This window comes from Gossypium hirsutum, chromosome A05 (assembly GCF_007990345.1).
Source record: "Gossypium hirsutum isolate 1008001.06 chromosome A05, Gossypium_hirsutum_v2.1, whole genome shotgun sequence".
Lineage (NCBI taxonomy): Eukaryota > Viridiplantae > Streptophyta > Magnoliopsida > Malvales > Malvaceae > Gossypium > Gossypium hirsutum.
Genome location: NC_053428.1, coordinates 411346 through 436295, shown reverse-complemented (window position 1 = coordinate 436295; position 24950 = coordinate 411346). Strand labels below are relative to the sequence as shown.

The following is a 24950-nucleotide window of genomic DNA, read 5'->3' as shown; positions in this document are numbered from 1 at the left end:
ATTAACACAAGTGGGACAAAAATGTTGAATTATCAATTGACAACTCCATATTTACTATTCTATTTGTTGGTGCAATGCAATCACTCCACCTTGTTGTAGAACAAGGAATCCGACATATAATGATACGACTTATGTTGAAAATATTGCTTTCGAGTTTAAAAAAAAAAAGTGTAGTAAATGCTTCTGCACTAATATAACATGATACTAAAAAACACTTTGCCTCCTTTTATCCCATTATTTCTATCTCAATTAAAGTTTTAAATATTAATCGAATAATTCAAATGTGTAATAAAGTAATCATCATTTTGATGCAAGTAATATTGAAAAAAAAGAGAGTAGAATGTTTATAGTAAGCGAGAATTTTGAGATTTGTTGAGAATATATTGAAAAAGAAAGGAAGAAATTCCCATTTGAAATGGTTCGATTCCCACAATGCTCAATTTTTTCCCAGTGGATGGCACTTAAGTACCATTTTGCTTTTATATTATATATTAAATAGATTTATTCATATTTTTATATAATTTTTAAATTGAGGGACAAATACATTTGAATTGCTGCAGCAATACATAAATATAAATAAACACAAAATATATTTTGAATTTAAGTCGCAACATTTCCGATTTAATAAATGCTAAATTAAATAATTAACTTAACAGTTAGTTTAACTAATAAAAAAGCTCATGAGAAATCTTTTACCTTTTTGCCGTATTTTTTATATTTAAATGGATGACATGAAAAAGGAAAAGAGGAAATGTGAGGAAGAAATGAGCAAAGTTGGAGTAAACAGATAAGGAAGGGAGTACAAAATTAATGCTTGAAAAGGTAGTAAAATGAGAGGTTCGTGTGGCATAATGTTATATAGTCAACCATCCCTATCTATAAATAGGTGATATTAGCAATGGTGGAAGGCATAGGCATGCAGCGTCAATGAAGGACATTGTTGCATGGAAAGAGAGAGAGTGGGGGTTTGAGTCGAGAATGACTTGCCGGATTTACGTCAACGTAATAGGTGATTAGCCGGCTTTCATTTAATCTTTCGGCAAGTTATTCTTGATTCACCTTTGCTCTCTCTTATTTTATGTCGAACGTCTTATCATTTATTTTTACATTTATTAATTATTTTTCTCCTAATTAATTTATAAAATTTAATTATTTTTGTTATTCTCTTGTATATTGTTATTGTTTTTAAGTTGGATAAACAAAAGAAACACTTTTTCATGTATACCAACAAATATTTATGGCTCTGTGTTGTGTTGGGAATTTTCATTTTCTGGCTACAAAATGAAGTTATTGGGACTTTGAAATGCCTAGGGATTGTAGTTAATTGATGAATTCCTAATTTCTTTGTGGGCCGCAAACAAAATGAGCAGAGCCTGAATGAATGAGGGCCAACTAATTATTACTTACCAGATTGAATAAAGTAAATTATAATTAGGTTAATTAACCACGAAAGCATTTAATTCTAATCTCTTTATGTTGCAACATTTCATTGACTGCAAAGGTCTTCCTCTTGTTTTTCAATTCTTTATGAAAATCATTGTTTTTGTAAGGATGTTTGATTTCCTTTTTTCTTTCCTAAAATACTTTTTTAATTTTAATTTTCTTTTCAAAATTGAATTATGAAAGATTTTAGTGGAATATGAGATTAGAAAAGTGGCTGTAAATAGAAAAGGAAAAATTACAAATGAGATATGATTCAAGAATTAGCTATTTTTTACTTTTATATGACTCATAAGATGAAAATATTTTATGATAGAATGTATGTGTGCACATGAAAATCATAGAACATACTAATGAAGTACCTTCAAAAACAAATAAAAAAAAGTTTATTATTTATAAAATAGGAAAGATAATTTTTGGTAAGAATAGAAAGAATTAGTGTGTATTTGTGAGGGATTGCATTATTGGTTGAGTTGGCGGGAAACTACACGCGCTTGTAAAGCGGCAATGCATTGACAGTTAATCCTAAAAGCCAAAAGCCAAAAAGTAAGCAGCTTTAAACTTCGATACACACATCAAAAAAGAAAAAAAAACACAACTAGCGCCACTCACCTTCACCTTAAAAACTCACGTCCTGGATTCGGATTATACCTACAATCTTGCTTATGATGGGTGAGTTGCAGGGGCGAAGCTAGAACAAATTTTTAGGAGAGGCCGAATGAAATTTTAATTTTTTATAGTCTATATATTTATAATTTTTAAAGAATTAAATAGAATTTTTATAATTTTAGGAGGGCTAAAATATAGTTTTACCTTTATTAATTTAAAATTTTAAGAAAAATTCAAGGGCCTAAACATAAATTTTCCAATTTAGGGGTGCCAGGGCCACTTGCCCCCCTTCGCCACTGGTGAGTTGGCAGTCATTTAGTCCCCGGAAGCTTCTTCTTCGACCCTGTTCTTCCTCTCCTCTCACTAACAACACTACAAAACTCATAAAGTAAAAAATAATATAGCTAGTACAAAATCAAAGGAAGAACCCAGACACAAGCACAAAATCGAATCTTCCAAAGAAACCCCCCCAAAAAAAAAACCCGTTTTACAGAGCCTAATCTTATATGCTCACACACCAGCACAAAATCCTTCCTTTCTCTTTTTTCTTGTTTCATGTTCTGTCTACCCTAGATCTTAACGTCTTTGGAATTAGCGAGTTTTAAGATCTCTTTCAATTTCTTCAATCAGCTCCATTCTTCAGGTACTTGCTTCTCTCATTCTTTCAGTTGCTGCTTCATTTTGTGTGTTTCTTTTAAGGAAATGATTTAGTTTCATATTTTATCACTTTTTGGGGTGAGAGTACTGTGAGCGGTAGGTTGGACCAACGAGGTCAGTGGTTTGTATTGGCTTTTCTCCTGATTTTTGTTGGAAATTGTTGAAAGATGCTGTGTTTGGTCTATTTACGCCATATATCTGTTTTGCATTCCTTACTCATTTCCCAAGTAAAACGGAAGATAAATTTTGGAGTTTCTTATTAAAAAAAAGTTATAATTCCATTTCCCAAGTTTTAAGGTTAAGGATTTGATGGGGTTTGTTTCATTGGGTATTCAAGTCGCCACTTACGACCCAAGTTTTGATTTTGATCTCATGGACTTGATATTGTCACAAATACTGACGCTTTAACGTGTGGTTTGCTTTCTCAGATCACAGTCCATTGATCAATTAAAGAATCTCTGGTTGGTTGCTGTTTGCTTACTCTCTTTTTTTGAGAGAGAATCACATGAATATAAAGCTTTGGTGTTTGTACTAGATAAAGGAAGCTCTCTGTGGCGACCAGGCAGCATGGGTGGTGATATGCAGATGTTGCCAGGGTCTAGCCACCGCCCTGCTTTGAAGAGGCCCGTATGGATTATTTTCTTGGTTTCGTTAGTCTGCCTTTTTCTAGCTTGTTCTTATATCTATCCACCACATGGCGATGCTGCTTGCTACGTATTTTCTTCTAAAGGTTGCAAGGCCGTTACTGATCGGCCTCTACCTTCTCCTGCAAGGGAACTAACCGATGAGGAGTTTGCATCTAAGGTGGTTTTTAGGGATATTTTGCATATACCTCGCATCCAGCCTAAATATTCTAAAATTGCATTCATGTTCTTAACTCCAAGTTCACTGCCTTTCGAGAAGCTTTGGGATAGGTTCTTCTGTGTAAGTTATTTCCTTTTCGGCTGCTAGTTTGTTTTTCTTCTCTAAAATCTAAACTCTTCATGTACTTCGTATATATTTTATTATCCCATTTAGTGTCATGGTTATTATCCTTGAACTCCCCTTTCATGAACTGATGTATTGGGAAGAAATTCATTCAAGGTCTGGTCTTGTATAAAAGGTTTGGATGGATAGCATGCAAAATCTACCATGTAAAGGATGTTTGCTAAGGAAGAAATAACACTTTTTGTGAGCAGGTCTCAAGTACCCTGCCTATTTAGGATCAGTTTTTTCTTCTTTCTCCCGAAGTAATTTGTATTTGTTTATTCATTAATGCATAGATTTTGGTATTTATACAAAATTGGCAAATTTTTTTAGTTGAGAAACTTTGGATGAAGGGCGAGGCCTTATAGGAGAAATATTATACATACGTAGCCATAACATCTCATTTGTGGCAGCTAGGAAAACCTAGTAGAGATTTAGGACCTGGACCATAATGTTAGGTGGTGAAACAAGAACTCTGGGTTATAAAGCTACCATTTATCTGTACCATTAATTGGAGGAGAAGATTGTTGTGTCTTGGAGCAGCTTACTTACGATAACTATATAGTTTGGATTCTTTAGGATCTTTTCTTCCTTTCTTTTTGACTGGAAATTTCTTGGTTAGCGCCAGTAATGATATTAACTACTGGAGGTTTCTCAAAGATTGATGCCGTAGATAGTAGGACAGATACGAACCATCATATGACTGGACCCTATGTGGAAATTGATAAGGGTTTTTCATAATATTTTCCAGGGTATTTTCAGAAACATTTTCTGTAGGTGTTTTTATGCTGCATCAGAATGACATTTGCATGTGTGATCTGTATATTTAAGATCATCATCTGAAGGTGTCAATATTTGTGATTTATAACCTCAAGATGGGAATTAAGAATCATTTCAGGTCATGAATTAGATTTAGAAGTAGAAAAACTGAAGTGGTCGAGTTCGACGAGGGACTGAAGCTATTTTATGCTACATGTCAATAGAAAGGGAAGGCTGGATGACTGGTTTAAATCAGATTAAATGTCAAGGCATTATCTAATATAAATAAGTCATAGGTATTTCATTGTAGTGAAAAGAATTTCCTTTGTTGATTGTGGATGTTAATATGATTTAATGCGTGTGGTGAAGGTTTTAGTGATATCAATCTGGCATATTATGATTGGATAGAAATGCTAAGGTGGAAACAGAAAAAGGCAGGTTTGCTGTTTAGGGCAGCTTATATTTGTGGTTTTGAGTTACTTTTTTAAGTTGTTATTTCCGTTGTATCTTTATCAATAGTTCGCTTGTTTTTTCCTGGCAGGGACATGAGGGGAAGTTTTCTGTTTATGTTCACGCATCAAAAGAACAACCAGTTCATGTGAGCCGTTACTTTCTTAACCAAGAAATTCACAGTGATAAGGTCTGTCTCTCTCCATGTTTCTGCTTTACGAGGTCTGTCATAATTTATTGTCCAACATTATTTGCATTTTGGAAAATCACTTGGAATATAAAGTACAATGAAAAGATGTGATCTTAGCACTTACCGTGTCATTTGACTACTGCAATTATTGACATGAAACATCTTGTGTCATTTAATGAGCTGCTAATCATATTTATTAGTATTTTCTGTATTTCACAATTTGGTGAAGTAGTAATTCTTGGATTTACTGAATTTGTAGGTTGGGTGGGGGAAAATTTCTATGGTTGATGCAGAGAGAAGGTTATTGGCACATGCTCTAAAAGATCCAGATAACCAACAGTTTGTGTTACTTTCTGAAAGGTAAATATACTTTGTCTCGCTTATCCCCCAAGGATTTTTTTGCTTTTGACTTAAGCTGTTATCAAAATCTGAAGCATGGATTTTGACATTGCAGTTGCATTCCCTTGCATAGTTTTGACTATGTCTATGACTATCTGATGCATGCTAATATGAGTTTCGTTGACTGGTAAGGAAATCTTCAGAGTATTGCACACATTTTCATCTACATGAACATGTGATGGAGTTCTTGCACCATTTGCCCTTGTTTGACTTGTTCATCACCTCCACCTTGGCTTTTTTGCCAGCTTTTTTGATCCTGGACCACATGGAAATGGTAGGTACTCAAAGCACATGTTACCTGTAGTAGAAAAGAAAGACTTCAGAAAGGGTGCGCAGGTATGTCTGAATCGATTTATTTAGTTGAATATGCAATACTATAGATCAATCTAAATGGAAATCTGTAGCTCAGATGTGGAGATGAACTTTACCACAGTTAACTCTGCTTATTATATGTTACCTGTAGTAGAAAAGAAAGTCTTTTGTTATGAAAATGTCTTGTTGTGACAAATTTAATGAGTGAATTGTGCAGTGGTTCTCAATTAGGCGGCAGCATGCTCTGATAGTTATGGCCGACAGTCTTTACTACTCAAGGTTCCGCGATTACTGCAAGGTGAATTTGATCTTAAAATGTAGTTGCACTGGTTTGAATCAAAGAGAAGTCTCTTTGATTCATGGATTAGAGAATTGACACTCTATGAATATGTCTATGATTCATGCCACTCACTAGTTGTAAATTGTAATTCATGTTCTTGATTATTACAGCGTGGTTTTGATGGCAAAAATTGCATTGCTGATGAACATTACTTGCCAACTTTTTTCCATGTAAGAATCACGGTCCGAATCATATTTCTTATTTTTCACTTGTGCTTATCCTAATGAGGTATTTAATATCTGTGCCGACAGATTATAGATCCTGGTGGTATTGCAAACTGGTCAGTAACACATGTTGACTGGTCTGATAGACAGTGGCACCCTAAATCCTATAGGGCTCGGGATGTTACATACGAGCTACTGAAGAATATTACGGTAAGACTGCTTATCTCTTTATTTTCAACCACTTGATCCTCATACATGGATAAAGTGTAATAGTAGCAATGAACTTGACAAATTTTATATCATAATTTTGCAGTCAATTGAGTTGAGTGTGCATGTAACAAGTGATGAAAAGGTATGCATTTTAAACGCTTCTGAATAGGTAAAGATTACTAGATTCTGAAATTAATTCTGGTTGTGGATTCATAGAGAGAAGAGCAAGTACAGGCCTGCCTATGGAACGGTGTCCGACGACCATGCTACCTTTTTGCTAGGAAATTCTATCCAGAAACCCTACATAAACTGATGAAGCTTCTCAATTTTTGAATATAAATTTTTTGTTTGGATGTGACAATAACAACTTGCTGGGTTTACGTCATTTGCATGTAGATTTTTTCCGATTTAGAGAGAATTGTTGGGGATATAATAATTTTGAAGTTCAAAAACAAAGCTGCTGCTTGCACCCTTTTTCTAATAATTATTGTAACATTGTTATTTTCTTTATAAGTTCTTATAGGTAACTTTGGTTAGATATATGAAAAGGTCAAATTTTACCATTAACCCTCGTACCATATGTAAGTATCAGATTGAGTCTTTATTGTAATTTGGTCGTTTTTTTATCTTTTGCACTTCTTGAATATTGAAATTTCAATCCATGATAACTTTTTTTTATACAATGCTTAAAATTAACCCTAACCTCTTCCAGGGTCGAAGCTAGAGGGGCTGGCATGGGTTCTGGCTCTTCTAAAATGTAAAATTACTTTTTAGGCTCTTAATTTTTTTTTAAATTTTAAATTAGTAAAGGTAAAATTGTACTTTGGCTCTCTTAAAGTTATAAAAATTCGACTTAAATCTTTTACAAATTGTAAAAATATAAACTATAAAAAATTAAAATTTTATCCACTCTTAAAAATTTTTTCTAGCTTTGCCCTTATCCCCTTCCTTACCCTTAAAGGCATTTTACGAGGTTTGAAATTATATTTTTTTACACTGATAATAATATTATGTCAATCGAGCTGAGATTAAATTGTTAGGTGTGTAATGCATGTTAGCTTGCTATGTTTACATAATGATGGAATTAAAGAAGAGAGAGGCAATTTACATATAAAAATTAATAGTAGAATTTGATTATGTTGTTTAAGGTGAAAGTGGCTTCATTTCTATCAGGATAGGAAATGAATTCGAGTTTGTGCAATGCATTTGTTAATGCTTCCAATTTGACCTGAATTAATTTTGAATTTCAATGACAAAGTTTAACTTTGAGTTAGAAATATTCTTCTCATGAAAAAAGAAGAGGAAAAAAAATCTAAATTTGTGTGTGAAATAATAAAAGAAAAAGTAAAAGCAATGTTTGGTTAAACATTAACAAAGGGACCAGACTTGCAAAGGAAAGTTGACGTGAGCTATGGTTGGGGTAACTTGAATTAGGGGGTTTGGACTGGACGAAGTCTGTTCCTATCAAGTGTTTGGAATCTTGACCGAGTCCATCTCAACTTTAAATTTAATTACCCGAACCCCACGCCCATTACTCCCACTTGTTCAACCAATCAAAATCTGAGTAATACTAACGAGTTTCCTTGTATGTAAGACGAAAAACAGAAAAAGGATTTTGATTCCGAAATTTCCACTTGTTACTATCCAAAACAGTAATAACTTTGAAATTAGGAGGATAGTTTGGTATATAAAAAGCCCGAGTAGTTGCACAGCGTCTTACTCAATTGGTAGATTAGACTTTCTTCCTTTTTAGTTTCTACAAGATTAGGCAAAAGGCAAAGGCAAGAGAGATCGATATCAAATGGGTTGTAGTTTGTCTTGTAGATCATCATCATGTGGAGTGAAGAATATGATCTGAGTGGTTCACCTGAATGGGTTGGTACAAGATTTTGACCACCCTGTTTCGGTGAGTGAAGTCACTGGCACCGATCGCCCACCAAAGCAGTTCCTTTGCACTCCAGCTCAACTCCTTTCCGACTGCTCCCAGTTGGGTCTTCAACCTGATACTATTCTTCAAGCTGGCCATATTTATTTTCTTCTACCTTACTCCACTCTGCAGTCTGATGTGTCTCATGTGTCTTTGGCATCTATTGGCAGAAAGCTCACCGCCAAAGCCAAGTCCACCAAGCCCAACTCCTCCACTCAGCCTGCCTCCACCCCGCTCTGGCCCTCGCCTGATTCAGGGCTTGTGTCTTGTCGGGCACAAAGGTTGTCCCGCATGCGTCCTTGGAAACCTGTCTTGGACACCATCAGAGAAAAATCATTTAATCGCCGAAGCGAATCGGATTTGCAGGAAGGAAACCTAGTCCAAAATGTTTAGTTATAATCATTGCAATTGTTAAAACATTTTAGTGTTTGACCTTGGTGTCTGTTTAGCCAGAAGTAGATAGTCATAGATAGAATATTTTAATATCATGTATTTGATGATGTTTTTACGAGCTTGAATGGATTGAGCAAGAAATGACCATTCCAAACTCCAATACACGCGAATTCATATGGAGGACACAAATGAAAGCCAAACTAGGGGAAATCTTTAATCTCTCTTTCTAGTTTCGCGTTCAATTTTGTATAGGAAATTAATTTTAGGGTAAAGCACTCAATTTTGATTAAAATAATAAAATAGTTGTTAAATTTTAAAAAATTACAATTCAGTCACTAAATTTTATAAAAATAACAAAACAGTGGCTAAAATTATTGAAATTTAGAAAAGGGTTCTAGAAGAGCTTTTCAAGCAGTTGAAAACATCATCCACGACAGCAAGTGTCATCTTTCATCTTTTGCTTATGTTTTCATTGAAGCACTAAAGGATTGTCTCAAATTCTTGCTCTCTCACTGTTCTTATTCTTCTTCCCCTATTGTTACTGCCTATTGAAATTGAGATGAAGAAAGGAAGGAGTTTAGCTCCTTGCGGCGGCGGAAGAAGAAAAGGTGTCGTTTGAGGTGGTGGATCTTTGCCTTTTTGAGAAGTGGCACAGGGAAGAAAAAGTATAAGGGTTTCTTCATTTGGGAAGAAAGGAAAACAATAGAGAATTGAGAGGGGATCGGAGGGCGGGGAATGAAGAAGATGGCGGGAAAATGTACGTCAGGGACGATTCGGATATGGGTTTAGAGCGGAAATGGATGAAAACGCCGGGATTAAGTGAGAAAGGAGTGGTGGTGATGGCGGCGGTGGTGAAAGAGTAGTGGAGGGCTAAACTCTCCATTGTTTGGATGTCAAAGAAAAGAATATGAAAGAGAAAACTTAAATCAACAGTGGCATCTCCATTTTATCTTCTTTTTCTTCATGCAACTAAGGTTCTTATATTGGGTTCCCTGCGTGGCTATTTATATCAGCATACTTTTCAAAGTTTAGTGTTATTAGTAATTGTTTTGTTATTTCCGTAAAATTTAATGACTGAGTTATAATTTTTTAAAATTTAATGATTGTTTTATTATTTTAATTAAAGTTTGAGTGATTGTTGGTTTACTTTATCTTAATTTTAATACAAAATACCCAGGATGCTACACGACCTAACATTTATTTACTTTCCACTCACTTGGAAACACAAACTTAGTCATCCAATACTACGGGTTCTGCTTCATTAACTAGGTTGCAAATTAAGCACACCTTTTTGGGGCACTTTGAAGTTTGATAAAACTTGATAATGAGAGTTTCAGGGTTTTGTTGGTATAAGATTCTAAAAAACTTGAGCCATTCTTGTTATGCTTTGGCACACTTACCTATTATCCACTTGCCTTTTAAAAACTTGGATTGCATAACAAGGTCCCATTTCCTTCTTGGAACCTCATGTTACATGCCTACATCAAATGGTTCCTGAAACTATTGGCTCACTCTTGCACCACTGCTCCAAAACCAAATCATTTCGTTCTGGTCTTTCTCTTCATGCTTCTGTTTTGAAGACTGGTATACAAGCCAATGTCATTGTCTCCAACCATGTCCTTAACATGTATGCAAAGTGTGGCAGGATTAACTTTGCTCGTCAGGTATTTGATGAAATGTCTGAAAAAAACCTTGTTTCTTGGTCCGCCATGGTCTCTGGTTATGAACAGGCTGGGGAGCCTTTATTAGCACTTGATTTGTTTTCCCAAATGCGTCTTGCACCCAACGAGTACATATTTTCCAGTGCCATTAGTGCTTGCTCCAATCTCATGTTGTTAAGTGAAGGACGGCAAATTCATGCTCAATCAATCAAGGGTGGATACGCATCAGTATCATTTGTTTCTAACGCCCTTATCTCAATGTACATGAAATGTGGTCATTCTAAGGATGCATTGTCAGTCTATTCCGGTGCTTTACAACCAAATGTTGTATCTTACAATGCTATAATTACGGGATTCATAGAAAACCAACAACCAGAAAAGGGTTTTGAAGTTTTTAAACATATGCGTCAACAAGGCCTTGCGCCAGATCGTTTTACTTTTACTGGATTGCTCAGGAGTTGTGCCGACTCAAATGCTTTACACAGCGGAATGGTGTTGCATTGCCAGACAATCAAACTTGCGCTGGACTCCACCGCCTGCATAGGTAATGTGATAATGACAATGTACTCAAATTTTAGTTTGATGAAAGAGGTAGAGAAGGTCTTCGAATTAGTCCAGGAAAAGGATGGCATTTCCTGGAACACTTTCATAGCTGCTTATTCTCACTGTGAAGATCATGAAAAAAGTTTAAGAGTGTTGCGCGGAAGCGTGTGAAAGAGTAAAATTATTGTACTGAAAAATCACACTAAGTTCAATTCCCAGGAAAGAGAGGTAGATCATGAAGATCACTTAAATACCAAGTCTTTCCTAGCCAGAATATCCCTCTATCGTAATTTAATAGCACAATAAATCACTACAATCACATTCACAAAATATGCAAAACAAATAATAAAGAACACCAGAATTTTAACGAGGTTCAGCAAATTTTGCCTACGTCCTCGGGCACTACCAAATATATTTCACTCCAAAAATTACAAGTGAAATTTACAAATAGAGAGAGAGAATAATGCCTTAAGTAGAGAATGGCAATTATGGGATGAAGAAAGTAAGAGATGGTTAGGCCTATTTATAGTTGAGGTTTAAGGATCAATTTGCAATGTCCCTATACAATTAGGGACCAAAATTGCAATTATCCCATGCCAACTTTTAACCCAACTTGCCAACCAATCTTACTTTCTACTTTCGGTGCCTTTCGGTGCCAACTTTCTGCCACTATTCATCTTTGAAAAGTCAAAGATTGTAGGTATCCAATAATCTCCACCTTGAAGATTTGATTAGGATAATCTTATATTCACACAATTCTTTCTGCCTTTGACAACAATACTTGATAGTGCCTTCTTCAACTGTTAAACTTGCAGGATATTGATCAAGTTCAAACAATGTTCGAACTTGGTTGTTGTTACCACCTTGGTCATCATATCTGCGGGATTATCTGCAGTCTTGATCTTCTGAAGACAAATTTTCCCCTCTTCAATAATTTCCCGCACAAAATGGAATCGTACGTCGATATGTTTTGTACGTGCATGATAGACTTGATTCTTTGCTAAATGAATAGCACTTTGACTATCACAATACACGTTAATATGCTCCTGAACCAACCCCAAGGTTTTAGCCATACCTTGTAACCAAATAGCCTCCTTTACAGCCTCTGTTACAGCCATGTATTCGGCTTCTGTGGTTGACAATGCAACTGTAGACTGTAGTGTAGACTTCCAACTTATTGGTCCTCCAGCAAGTGTAAACACATAACCGGTGGTTGATCTTCGCTTGTCCAAATCACCGGCATAGTCAGAATCAACGTACCCAATAACACCTTTACCAAGTGTATTATCCTGCTTGAACAGTAATCCAATATCTACGGTCTTCTGAATATACCGTAGAATCCATTTCACAGCTTGCCAATGTCCTTTTCCAGGATTATGCATATACCTGCTCACTATACTAACTGCCTGTGAAATGTCGGGTCTTGTACACACCATTGCATACATCAAGCTACCCACTGCATTAGAATACAGAACTTGCAACATGTATTCTCGTTCCGTATTCGTCGAAGGAGATAGTTGTGCAGAAAGCTTGAAATGAGAAGCCAACGGGGTACTTACAGGTTTGGTCTGCTCGTTCATGCCAAACTGCTGTAGTACTTTCTTCAAATACTGCTTCTGAGACAAGCTAACTCTGGCATGAGCTCTATCTCTACATATTTCCATGCCAAGAATCTTCTTAGCTTCACCTAGATCTTTCATCTCAAACTCGAGATTGAGTTGAGTCTTCAATCTCTCAATCTCAACTTTGCTCTTAGATGCTATCAGCATATCATCAACATATAAGAGCAAGTATATGAAAGTTCCTTCTTGTAGCTTCTGAAAATATACGCAATGATCAAATTTACTTCTTGTGTACCTTTGCCCTTTCATGAACTGATCAAATCGCTTGTACCACTGCCTCGGAGATTGTTTCAATCCATAAAGCGACTTTGTCAGTTTGCAAACCCAATTTTCTTTATCAGCAACATTGAATCCATCAGGCTGAGTCATATAGATTTCCTCTTCCAAGTCACCGTGTAAAAATGTTGTCTTCACATCAAGCTGAACTAGTTCAAGATCGTATTGCGTAACCAAGGCTAGCAAAATTCGAATAGACGAATGCTTCACAACTGGAGAAAACACTTCATTGTAGTCTATTCCTTCTTTCTGAGCGTAACCCTTTGCTACCAATCTAGCCTTGTATCGAATTTTATTTTTACCAGGAAATCCTTCCTTCTTTGCATATACCCATTTGCATCCAATTGCCTTCTTTCCCTTGGGCAGTCTCACCAACTCCCAAGTCCTATTTTTATGAAGAGACTGCATTTCTTCATTCATAGCTTGCTTCCACTTTACACCATCAGAGTTACTTATTGCTTCTGTGTAAGTGGAAGGAACATCATCATCTGCAATTGGAAGTGCATAGGCCACCATATCATCAAAGCGAGCAGGCTTATGAATCTCTCTTCTTGGCCTCCTATATGCAATTGAATCTTGTTGCTGTAGAAGTTCTTGGGTCGAAACTTCTTCATCATTTGTTCTTTCAATATTAGCTAGATCATCATTAACCTTTTCAAACTCCACCTGCTGCAAAGTACTACTGGTTTTGTCATCCTTTTGTGAATCCTCGTTCTTCATCATGGTTGATTCATCAAAAGTTACATCTCTACTGAAAATAATCTTCCTTGTATCAGGACACCAGAGACGGTATCCTTTTACACCACCAGTTATACCCATGAATAATGCTTTCTTTGCTCTTGGGTCTAACTTAGATTCTTTTACATGATAATATGCAGTGGAACCAAAAACATGTAAAGAATCATAATCAGTAGCAGGTTTACCAGTCCACATCTCCATAGGAGTTTTTCCATTTATTGCAGCTGATGGCAATCGGTTAATTAGATGGCACGCATATGTAACTGCCTCAGCCCAAAATTCATTGCCCAATCCAGCATTGGACAACATACATCGAACTTTCTCTAGTATAGTCCGATTCATGCGTTCTGCCACCCCATTCTGCTGTGGTGTATCTCGAACAGTGAAGTGTCGCACAATGCCCTCATCTTGACATACTTGTAGAAATGGATCATTTTTGTACTCAGTACCATTATCTGATCGAAGTCGTTTGACCTTTCGACCTGTCTGAGTCTCCACCATCTTCTTCCACTTCAGAAATGCATCCAAAACTTCATTTTTTCTTTTCATTAGATACACCCATACTTTTCTTGAATAATCATCAAGAAAAGTGACAAAATAGTGCATACCTCCCAAAGAAGCCACTTTGGTAGGTCCCCACACATCACTGTGAACATAGTCCAGAATTCCTTTCGTATTGTGAATTGCTGAACCAAATTTTACCCTCGTCTTCTTGCCCAGAACACAATGTTCACAGAATTCCAATTTGCAAGAATTTGCACCTTTCAACAAGCCTTGCTTCGCCAAAGTCTGCAAAGTTTTTTCACCAGCATGTCCCAATCGCCTATGCCATAACCTGGTAGCCTCTGAATCTGCATCTTTCGCAGAAGCTGTTGATGTTGATCCAATAACTGTACTTCCATTTAAATAGTACAAGTTATTTCTTCTAGTGCCTTTCATCACCGTCAATACCCCAGCTACTACCTTTAGTAATCCATCTCTCAAAGTGATTGTGAGCCCTTTAAATTCTAGGGCACCTAATGATATGAGATTTTTCTTCAGGCTAGGTACGTAGCGAACATCTGTCAAGACTTGGATTGAGCCGTCGTGATTCTTCAATTGGACTGTACCCACTCCCATTGTCTTACAAGCACTATCATTGCCCATAAGAACAATTCCACCTTCTAGCTCTTTAAGACTAGAAAACCAGTCCTTATTAGGACACATATGGTAAGTACATCCTGAATCCAAAATCCACTCATCCGTTTGACATGCCATTGCCATGCCAACCAAGCTAAAGTCTGACTCCTCATCATGCTCTGCTACACATGCATTAGAAATAGCCTTGCCCTTTTGTAGCTTAGGACAATTCTTTTTCCAATGCCCTTTTTCACGGCAAAAGGCACATTCATCTTTGGCGGGTCTCCCTTTGGACTTTCCCCTTCTACCAGATTTGCTGCTGTGTGAACGACCTCTTACTGTTAAGACTTCTGCAGTTGTATCTCTGTGATCTCTTTTATCTTTCTTTCGAGTCTCAGATCTATACAACGCACTACAGACTGCATCAAATGTGATCGTGTCCTTCCCATGAAGCAATGTGGTGGTAAGATGATCATATTCATCAGGAAGGGAATTCAACAACAATAATGCCTTGTCTTCATCTTCAAATTTCTCATCCAAATTTAGCAAGTCTGCTAAAATTTTATTGAATGAGTTCACATGGTCATTCATTGACATACCGGGTGCATACGTGAACCGAAAAAGTTTCTTTTTCATATAAAGCCTATTTTCAAGACTTTTCGTTAGAAACTTTTCTTCCAATGTATCCCACAGCTTCTTCGCTGATGTCTCCCTCATGACGGAGTACTTCTGCTCTTTGGCCAAACATAGGCGGATTGTACCACACGCCTGTCTATTGATCTTGGCCCACTCCTTGTCATCCATCTTGTCAGGTTTTTCTTCAAGGGCTATATCCAGCTCTTGCTGACATAAGACATCCAGGATCTCACACTGCCACATACCAAAATTATTAGTACCGTCAAATTTTTCTACTTCAAATTTTGCATTTGTCACAGTAGTCCTTGCTGATGACGATGCTACTGCCATTTTTCTCCTCAATCCCAACTACTGTATACGTGAACAGTACCGTATACGTGAATAGTATCGTATGCGTAAATAGTACCGTATATGTGAATAGTGCCGTATACGTGAATAGTACCGTAAACGGTCGTATTCCCCAAGTACGAACCTGGCTCTGGTACCAATTGTTGAGCGGAAGCGTGTGAAAGAGTAAAATTATTGTACTGAAAAATCACACTAAGTTCAATTCCCAGGAAAGAGAGGTAGATCATGAAGATCACTTAAATACCAAGTCTTTCCTAGCCAGAATATCCCTCTATCGTAATTTAATAGCACAATAAATCACTACAATCACATTCACAAAATATGCAAAACAAATAATAAAGAACACCAGAATTTTAACGAGGTTCAGCAAATTTTGCCTACGTCCTCGGGCACTACCAAATATATTTCACTCCAAAAATTACAAGTGAAATTTACAAATAGAGAGAGAGAATAATGCCTTAAGTAGAGAATGGCAATTATGGGATGAAGAAAGTAAGAGATGGTTAGGCCTATTTATAGTTGAGGTTTAAGGATCAACTTGCAATGTCCCTATACAATTAGGGACCAAAATTGCAATTATCCCATGCCAAATTTTAACCCAACTTGCCAACCAATCTTACTTTCTACTTTCGGTGCCTTTCGGTGCCAACTTTTTGCCACTATTCATCTTTGAAAAGTCAAAGATTGTAGGTATCCAATAAAGAGCTTTTGGAGAGATGCTTAATGTATATCACATGAGACCAGATGATTTCACTTTTGCTGATGCCCTTTCTGCCTCTGCTGCGCTTGCTTCAATACTTTACGGCAAGCAGATCCATGGTCATCTGATAAGAACAAGGCTGAACCAAGACGTGGAAGTTGGTAATTCCCTCACCAACATGTATGCAAAATGCGGTTCCATTGCATATGCATATAAAGTATTTAACAGTATGCCCCATCACAATCTTGTGTCATGGAATACCATCATTGTTGCATTCGGAAACCATGGGCTTGGGAGCAGAGCCCTGGAGCTTTTCGAGCAGCTAAGGGCGGTCGGACTAGAGCCAGATTCCGTGACATTTGTAGGGATTTTGACGGCATGCAATCATGCTGGTAGGGTGGATGAAGGCCTTGTTGTATTCGATTCTATGCAAGAAAGGTATGGGATTGCTCCTGAAATAGAACATGTTTCGTGTCTGATCGATATGCTGGGACGGGCAGGGAGATTAAACGAGGCAGAAGCATACATGAGGAAATATCCGTATGGAGAAGATACAGTGGTGTTAGGGAGCCTGCTGTCTGCATGTAGAGTGCACGGAGATGTAGTGATGGAGGAAAGGATAGCTAAAGAGCTAATGAAACGTGAAGCAGTGAGCACATCACCTTACGTTCTGTTATCAAACCTATATGCTTCAGATGAGAAATGGGGTAGTGTAGCAGAGGCCAGAAAGAAGTTGAAGAGTAGTGGACTGAAGAAAGAAGCCGGGTATAGTTTGGTTCAAGTAAAGGGTAATTTTGAAAAATTTACGGTTGGGGATTTTTCTCACACAAGGATTGATGAGATGTTAGACACCCTCGCAACTTTAGCTCGACTTTCTTTTCATCTTACGAACTCTGTTTTTCTATAAGTGAAAGATTTTACGCCAATTACAAACCCTCATTCACTAATCTTCCGCTACTTCTTTTCCTGTTTCTTTTCAGTCGTATATTACAAATTCAAAATAAATGTACTTTATTGAAGTAGGGAAGAGGTCACGTAGTTGAACTTGTATTGTCTGACCAAGTACTTCAACTATCCTCAAGACAAATATTTTATTGTTTAGATGTACATTTATATTTTTTACAGGTAAATTAAGTAAATATATATTATTTGAAAATTCCAATTAAACATTTAATCTTTATATTTGAATTTGAATTTTTTTCAAAAGTCTATAGTTTTCACCATCAAAACTCAAAATGGAAGAAAACGATTAATATTAAGGGCTAATATTTAGTAAAATAAAATAAATATATAAAAAATATGAGATACATGAAATATTTCTCTTAATATTAATGCTTTAGAGTTTAAAAATTCAATGAAAAAACTATTTTTGAAAGCATTAAATCATAATTTTTAAAATGATATTTCAACTTATTCTGTAATTATAGCACTTTTATTGATTTATAAAATTTTGATAATTAAGTTTAGATAACGGTTAAAGAAATCCATTTTATTTCAATATTATATTAAATGTAAAGACCTGCTTGTTTCATTGGTAAAATTATAATTTAAAGACATAAATATTTTTATAATAATTTTCTAAAAAATATTTTGTAATATGCTGAGTTAGTATCAGACAAAAAAATTTTAAGTAGAATGAATGATAAAGTAAATTGTATTTCAAGTTTGGATAATAAAAATAAAATAGACAAATGTTATAAAAGGGTGAATATAATTTTCAAAGATCATGAATAAGGATGGAATATTTGATAACAGGTCTAGAATTTATCTATTATTAGAAGTTTTGAAATTTGGATTTGGTACCTTTCACCTTACTCCATAATAATAAACGATGGAGTTAATATAAAACTTTTAAAGTGTGTAAATTGTAGTTGAAGGTATAAAACATAACATAAGTTTAATATTGTAACAAACGAATAATTTACACATTTCCTACATCAAAGAGTTACAAGTACAAAATATACATTTTTTCAAAAAGAAAAGAAAAAAGAACAAATATACAAGTAAATTACATTAAAAAAAAGCATTTAAAGTAGGGTATGGTTTCCTGGTTAGGATGTAGAAGTTGGTGGGAGACTAAAAAATGGATCTCCAAATGGGTTAGAAGGGGCATGTTCTGTTGTTGAGGGTATTGATAAGGCATCATCATCATCATTTGTTGTTGTTGAGCAAATAAGGCCATTTGTACATTTGTTGGGGGTGCAATGTCATTGGACATTATGAATGGGTCATTGTGTTGATACTGGTGGAAAGGGTTTTGTTGAACATCCGTACTTCCATATCCATATCCATATCCATATCTTGCATTTTTTAGTTGCAATTGCCTTCTAGCAGCAACATCTTCATACAAACTATCTAGTAATAACTTGTCAAATCCTTCCCCTTATCCAATTTTCAAACTTATAAGGGGTGAAAGTCTGTTTAACATACAAGTTGTGTGTAGATTAATCAGAATTCATTCTATCAATGTTATGAGAAAATCACTTAAACACAAGACCACATTTGTGACAGCCCTAATTTGACCCTAGTCGAAAAGTGGTTTCGGGACCACAAAACCGAGTCATAAAAATAATTAACCGTTATATTCTATGCTTATTTTATGTGTAAATGCATGTGTGAAAGTTTCATGCTTTGATTTTGTCATTAGTATGTGAAATTCATTAAATAGGACTTATGTGAGACATTTTTAAAATGCGATAGGTAAATTTTAAAATGGTCTATTAATGCATGTTATCAAAAAGGTGGACTTGCATGTCAATTATCCATTTTTTTGATAGTGGCCGGCCATGATATTGTCTAATATATATTATATATTTTCTATTAGCATTTTTATTTACTAAATGAATTTATGAATAAAAGATAATAGAATAATGGTTAGTGGGAGGAGAAACCAAAGTTGGTTCATCTTTGCTCCTCCATTGCCGTATCTAGAAGAGAAGAAGAAGAAAATTCTTGTTTAAAATTTAGGCTTAAGTAAATTGCTAGAATGAGGTATGTACAATGAAACTCTTGGAAATTTATGCATAGTTGGGATGATTAGTTTGAATTCTACCTATTTCATGGTTTGAATTTAGGTTTTGGAGGTTTGAAATTCGGCCAAGGAGCTTGAAACTCTTAGTAGATACTTTAATGTCTTTTAAATGGATAGTAATGTTGGTTATGATGAGTTGTTAGTTGTTTTTAACTTGAAAGTTGAGGTTAGTATGTGTTTATAGGGAGGTGCCGAATGTGGTCTTTGAATGTGTCTTAAGGAATTATGTTTGTGGCTTGAGTTAATAACATTCGGCCAAGGACTATATGTGCTAGCAAATTTGGTATATATATGCATAGGTGTTAATTACCTTGTATTCGATGTTTTGAAGAATAGGTAATGGTTAATTAAGGTGATGTAGGGTAAATTTTTAGTTTAGTTAAGTTTGAGCATTCGACATTACTTGTAATATTGGATATGAGAATACGTGTAATACCCCCTACCCGTATTTATTGCCGGAATAGGGTACGAGGCATTACCGGAGTTTACGAATATTTTTTTTTGAAAAACTCAATATAATCCCTTTTACAAATATCTAACCTTCCTTGCAATATTAAATCGAGACCAATCCACATCAACTAATCCAATTCAACATATTTTCAAGATAGATTCATGCATTTTTTATAAGATAACCTTATCACATACCAAAACCAAGATTTGTTAGCCATACCATTGGCTAACCTTATATTCATTTCACAAAATCATTTACTTTATCAGCTTATACATGCCATTGATTCCCAAAATAAAGTTTCTTTATATACCGAAATCCTGAGGTTGATAGTGTGATGTGTCTTCGACCAAATCCGACCTCCGAGCTCTTAACACTACAAAACAGAGGAAAAGGAAACAGGGTAAGCACTTTGTACTTAGTAAGCTCATGTAACAAGAATTATACTTACCTAATATTTTCAGTAAAATACAATAAACATTACATATATCCATTCAATATATTATTACTCTAACATGCACAAACTCAACATTCAAGTTAGTACAATAATTTCCATGTATCAATAATATATATAATGATTGATGAGCTCATCAATACCATGATTTCCATTCCCTTGTTATTTTTCCATATTTATCCCGTTGAATTACTCGGAATTTCGATGGATTTTCAGAGGTACACTTTTAGTGTACAATTCCGGGTCCGTCAATTCATATTCATGTGCGCACATTTCCATTTCAGAGAGCACACTCCCGCGAACCTCAACCTTGCAGCGGGATTACCAGTCCAGGCTAAATCCCCTGCAATATAAACTCATAGAGTATTGTCGGGATTACCAGTCTAGGCTAAATCCCCTGCAACGACAATTACTCTAATGAGTTTGGATTTGAATTACCAGTCCAGGCTAAATTCAGACCCTAATTTGGATTACCAGTCCGGGCTAAATCCATTTTACACATATTCTTCGGGAGGACTATATCAGGATAGGATCACCCGTCCGGGCTAGATCCTTTTTACTGTCAATTCCTTTTCAGAGATCCATCGAATTTTCCTTTCATTCAACCGGGATTTCATTCCCTTTTTATCAAATATGTTAATGTTTCATCAATTTTCATATAGTGAACATTCAAATCATATTCATATCAAAAACATACATTTCAAGCATTTAAAAATATAATTCAAGTTACACGAACTTACCTTGATACTTGTTCGTGTACAAAAATCTACTAATCCTGAACTTTTTCCTTTCCTCGATCTAGCTTCGTATTTGAATCTTCTAGATCTAAATAAATAAATTTAATTATCAATTTAATACATTTCATGTTCATATGCAACATTCTCTATAATTCAACTATTATTTATAGTTCATTCAAAGCTGTCTACTTGAGTCATAGTCACTAAATTTTTTTATCTTGAGCTACAGAACTCCAAATTAGGATCCGATAATTTTCCCTGAAACTAGACTCACATATCTTCTTACCATAAAATTTTCAGAATTTTTGGTTTAGCCAATCAGTACAGTTTATTCTTTAAAGTCACCCATGTTCTGCTGTCTAACAGTTCTGACCCTTCTTCACTAAAAATTAATTATCTCTTCATATAGGATTCAAATGATGTTCTCGTTTGTTTCTATTAAAACTGACTCATTTAGGATTATATAAATATAAATTTAAGTCCCTAATTATTTTTATTAAATTTTTTATGATTTTTCAAAGTCAGAACAGGGGAACCCGAATTCATTCTGACCTTGTCTCACAAAATTCATTATATCTCAAAATTTACAAATCCATTGCTTGCAATATTTCTTCTATAAGAAACTAGACTCAATAAGCTTTAATTCCATATTTTTTTCATCTTCTAATTCGATTCCTAAAATTTTTGGTGATTTTTCAAAGTTAGTCTACTGCTGCTGTCCAAACTGTTTTAATGCAAGCTATTTATTACCATTTTCCCCTAAACTTTTAATAAATGATAATTTCGTCCCTACTCAATTAGCCTCTCAATTGAGCTTATTTTTCTCAATTAACACTTTATTATATCACCTTAAACTAGTTTACAACCTTTAGGAAACAGAATTTCAGAAATAGACTTTAATTCCAAACATTTTCACAATTAGATCCTAAAAATCAATTTCCATTGAAATTACCTAATAAAATCATCTCATAAACAATTTAAAGCTTTAATTTCATTCTATTTCATCATAAAATTACATAAATAAACCATGGTGACTTTCAATTTCATCCATGAAATCAAAAACTAATGAATTTAATAGTAGGACCTAGTTGTAAAAGTATTAGAAACACAAAAATTACAAGAAAAAGGCAAGGATTAACTCACTTGGTGTAAAAATTATGAAATACCAGCTTAGAGAACCCTCCTATGGCGTTTTTAGCTGCTGGAATTGAAGAGAAATGAAGAGAAATCTAGATATTTCCTATTTAGTCCTAGTTTTATTTAGCTAATTTTGCAATATTCCAATTTTTCCCTTAATTTATCAATTTTCCTGCTGATTTCATGCCCTTTCCGTCCAGCCCAAATAAATTTTGGGTCTATTTGCCTTTTAACTCCTCTCTCATTAGACACTTAAGCTATTTAATTATCCTACCCACTTTTACACCTTTTACAATTTAGTCCTTTTCATTTAATTAACTATCCAAACATTAAAATTTCCTAACGAAATTTTAATACCACATTACTAACATTTTATAAATATTTATAAAATTATTTTTGACTCGGTTTTAAGAGATAGAGGTCTCGATACCTTATTTTTACCCAATTTCTTCAATAATTTCTTTTTCTAACTAACCACTAAATCGATAAAATTTTTCTATCAATATTTTCATACGACTTTTCTATCATATAAATATTCATGCAAAAATATTGAAATAAATTTCTCTTGAAATCGGATTTGTGGTTACGAAACCACTGTTCCGATAACATTGAATTTAGGCCATTACAGTGCGAAAGGTTAGATTTCTTTTAAGTGAGTTATGACCTTAATATGAGCAAAATAGAATCGGCTATAAACATGATTGAATGATTCGGTCATTGTTTGGCATAGGTGAAACCTATATGAATTGCTACTTTTGGTCATAAAATGGGATTGAATATGAAGGCTAAGTTTGAGTAGTTAGGGTCGAATGGCTTATATATGAAATTAAAGCATGCAATAAATATATACATGTGTATACGTGGTTGAGCATAAATATGAGTAAGCGATTAAATTGTGACAGTCTGTAACACCCTCTACCCGTATTCCGAGCCTAAAATAGAGTACGAGGCATTATCGAACTTAATATGATCAATCATGTAAAAATCAGCCATAAAATTTCTTCTAAATTAAAAACTTTCATACATATGTTTAAAGTCCCTTATATGGGCCTACGAGGCCCAAAACATACATTTAGGGTGGTTCGGGACCAAACCGTAAACATATGAAACTTTTGCAACACTTAGAAAATTTTTACACTTTGGAGAGTCACACGCTCGTGTTTTCAACCCGTGTAACTCTCTGTTTATAACTTCATCACCTTTGTCAGTCGTACACTTCATATAAATAACAAGAAACGTGTATGGGCTCAATTCTCATTAAATTTCTCATATATATACACAATTTCACGTTATGTAATCATACAACATATATCAGCCATATCTCTGTAATCTAAATATATTTTCATAACAACTTATCTTAATTTCATATTATTTCATAATTAAGCTTAAATAACCAAAGTATTTGAAATATCATCTTTATGCAAATAGCACACATGAAGTATATAATTCCATAATTATGAATAAACACATTTATAAAACATTTTCCATATTCATATATCAATGTCTCATGTCTCCAAAAATGACTCAACCGTCATTTTCATGAATTTCGAGTTCAATTTCATAATTATTTGTCTCGTGTTAAATTTATTCCATGTCGAAACTTTATTCATTAAAACATTTGAATTATTAATACATATGGACAGTACATTCAAGATGAACAGTTATATAATCACAAATGAATTCATTTATCAACCAAATTCTATACTCGTATCTTATCAACTCGTACTTCCTTGTATCACATAATTCCATGTAACACTTACCAAACTTTGTCAAATTAGTGAACGTCTTACGAAATTGAGTACTTCGTTTTCTCGATGCCATAGTTCAACTATGGTCTTACACATCTTCGCATAATGATGCCATAGCCCAGCTATGGTTTTATACATATTCATATATCGATGCCATAACCCAGCTATGGTCTTACACGAATCACATATCTCACTGATGCCATATCCCAGATATGGTCTTATATAGTAGCATATATCACACCGGTGCCATATCCCAGATATGGTCTTATACGGAAATCACTTGTCACTTGTAGCCGAAGCTACCACTATTCATTGATCAGGTAGCCGGAGCTACCACTTTTCATTGATCAGGTAGCAAGAGCTACCACTTTTCACTGATCAGGTAGCCGAAGCTACAACTTTTCACTGATCAGGTAGCCGAAGCTACCACTTTTCACTTGTCATTTGTCCTTGATCAGATAAGTGTAGCCGAAGCTATCACTTATCACTTTCACTTGTCCTTGATCAGATAAGTGTAGCCGAAGCTACTACTTATCACTTTCATTTGCCCTTGATCAGATAAGTGTAGCCGAAGCTATCACTTATCACTTGTTGCCATGGTCTTTTTCTTCAATTCATATTGTCACTAAACTGAAATGCTCAATTTGATCATTTATTCAATTTTCATGCTTTTACTTTATTTGCGATTTTATCATCAATACATATGAAATAACACATAATGAAATTCATAAAATTAACAAATAATCATTAAAATTTAGCCATATAAACTCACAAGTTTAATTTTTGTATTATAACGATAATCATAATTTCATAATAAATATTCCAAATAAAACATTATATCATTTCTTATCCAACACTTATCGATTATAATCGGCCATGTGATCAATTTATACACGAGTCATTCATATATTTTTGTATATTTTCCTCCTCCTCCTC

The 24950-nt window shown here is 34.8% G+C and overlaps 3 protein-coding genes across 4 annotated transcripts; all 3 read left to right on the top strand.

The window, feature by feature from the left end:
• The first annotated feature begins 2098 nt into the window (after nt 1-2098).
• Nucleotides 2099-7122, top strand: LOC107907363 (glycosyltransferase BC10). Of its 2 annotated transcripts, XM_016834713.2 has the most exons (12): nt 2386-2692; nt 3135-3167; nt 3242-3630; nt 4973-5071; nt 5331-5431; nt 5526-5597; nt 5716-5806; nt 6000-6080; nt 6233-6292; nt 6374-6496; nt 6600-6638; nt 6713-7122. In XM_016834713.2, exons 3-12 carry the CDS (start codon nt 3274-3276, stop codon nt 6827-6829), a joined length of 1140 nt encoding a protein of 379 aa, XP_016690202.1. In that variant the 5' UTR covers nt 2386-2692; nt 3135-3167; nt 3242-3273; the 3' UTR covers nt 6830-7122. The 2 variants fall into 2 exon arrangements, with proteins under 2 accessions (XP_016690201.1, XP_016690202.1); XM_016834712.2 differs by having other exon boundaries at nt 2099-2692; nt 3135-3630.
• A 1175-nt stretch (nt 7123-8297) lies between these two features.
• Nucleotides 8298-8957, top strand: LOC107902852 (uncharacterized). The gene is made up of 2 exons (XM_016828965.2): nt 8298-8301; nt 8356-8957. Exons 1-2 carry the CDS (start codon nt 8298-8300, stop codon nt 8814-8816), a joined length of 465 nt encoding a protein of 154 aa, XP_016684454.1. The 3' UTR covers nt 8817-8957.
• Nucleotides 8958-10266: 1309 nt separating this feature from the next.
• Nucleotides 10267-17366, top strand: LOC107902853 (pentatricopeptide repeat-containing protein DOT4, chloroplastic). The gene is made up of 2 exons (XM_016828966.2): nt 10267-11172; nt 16463-17366. The coding sequence occupies exons 1-2, from the start codon at nt 10304-10306 to the stop codon at nt 17364-17366; spliced, it is 1773 nt and encodes a 590-aa protein (XP_016684455.1). The 5' UTR covers nt 10267-10303.
• Nucleotides 17367-24950: the final 7584 nt, after the last annotated feature.

Coding starts and splice junctions, on each gene's coding strand:
- LOC107902853 (XM_016828966.2), top strand. CDS start 10,304: ATGGTTCCTGAAACTATTGGCTCACTCTTGCACCACTGCTCCAAAACC. Junction 11,173..16,462: donor CATGAAAAAAGTTTAAGAGT/GTTGCGCGGAAG, acceptor TATCCAATAAAG/AGCTTTTGGAGAGATGCTTA.
- LOC107907363 (XM_016834712.2), top strand. CDS start 3,274: ATGGGTGGTGATATGCAGATGTTGCCAGGGTCTAGCCACCGCCCTGCT. Junction 6,293..6,373: donor ACTTGCCAACTTTTTTCCAT/GTAAGAATCACG, acceptor CTGTGCCGACAG/ATTATAGATCCTGGTGGTAT. Junction 6,639..6,712: donor ATGTAACAAGTGATGAAAAG/GTATGCATTTTA, acceptor GTGGATTCATAG/AGAGAAGAGCAAGTACAGGC.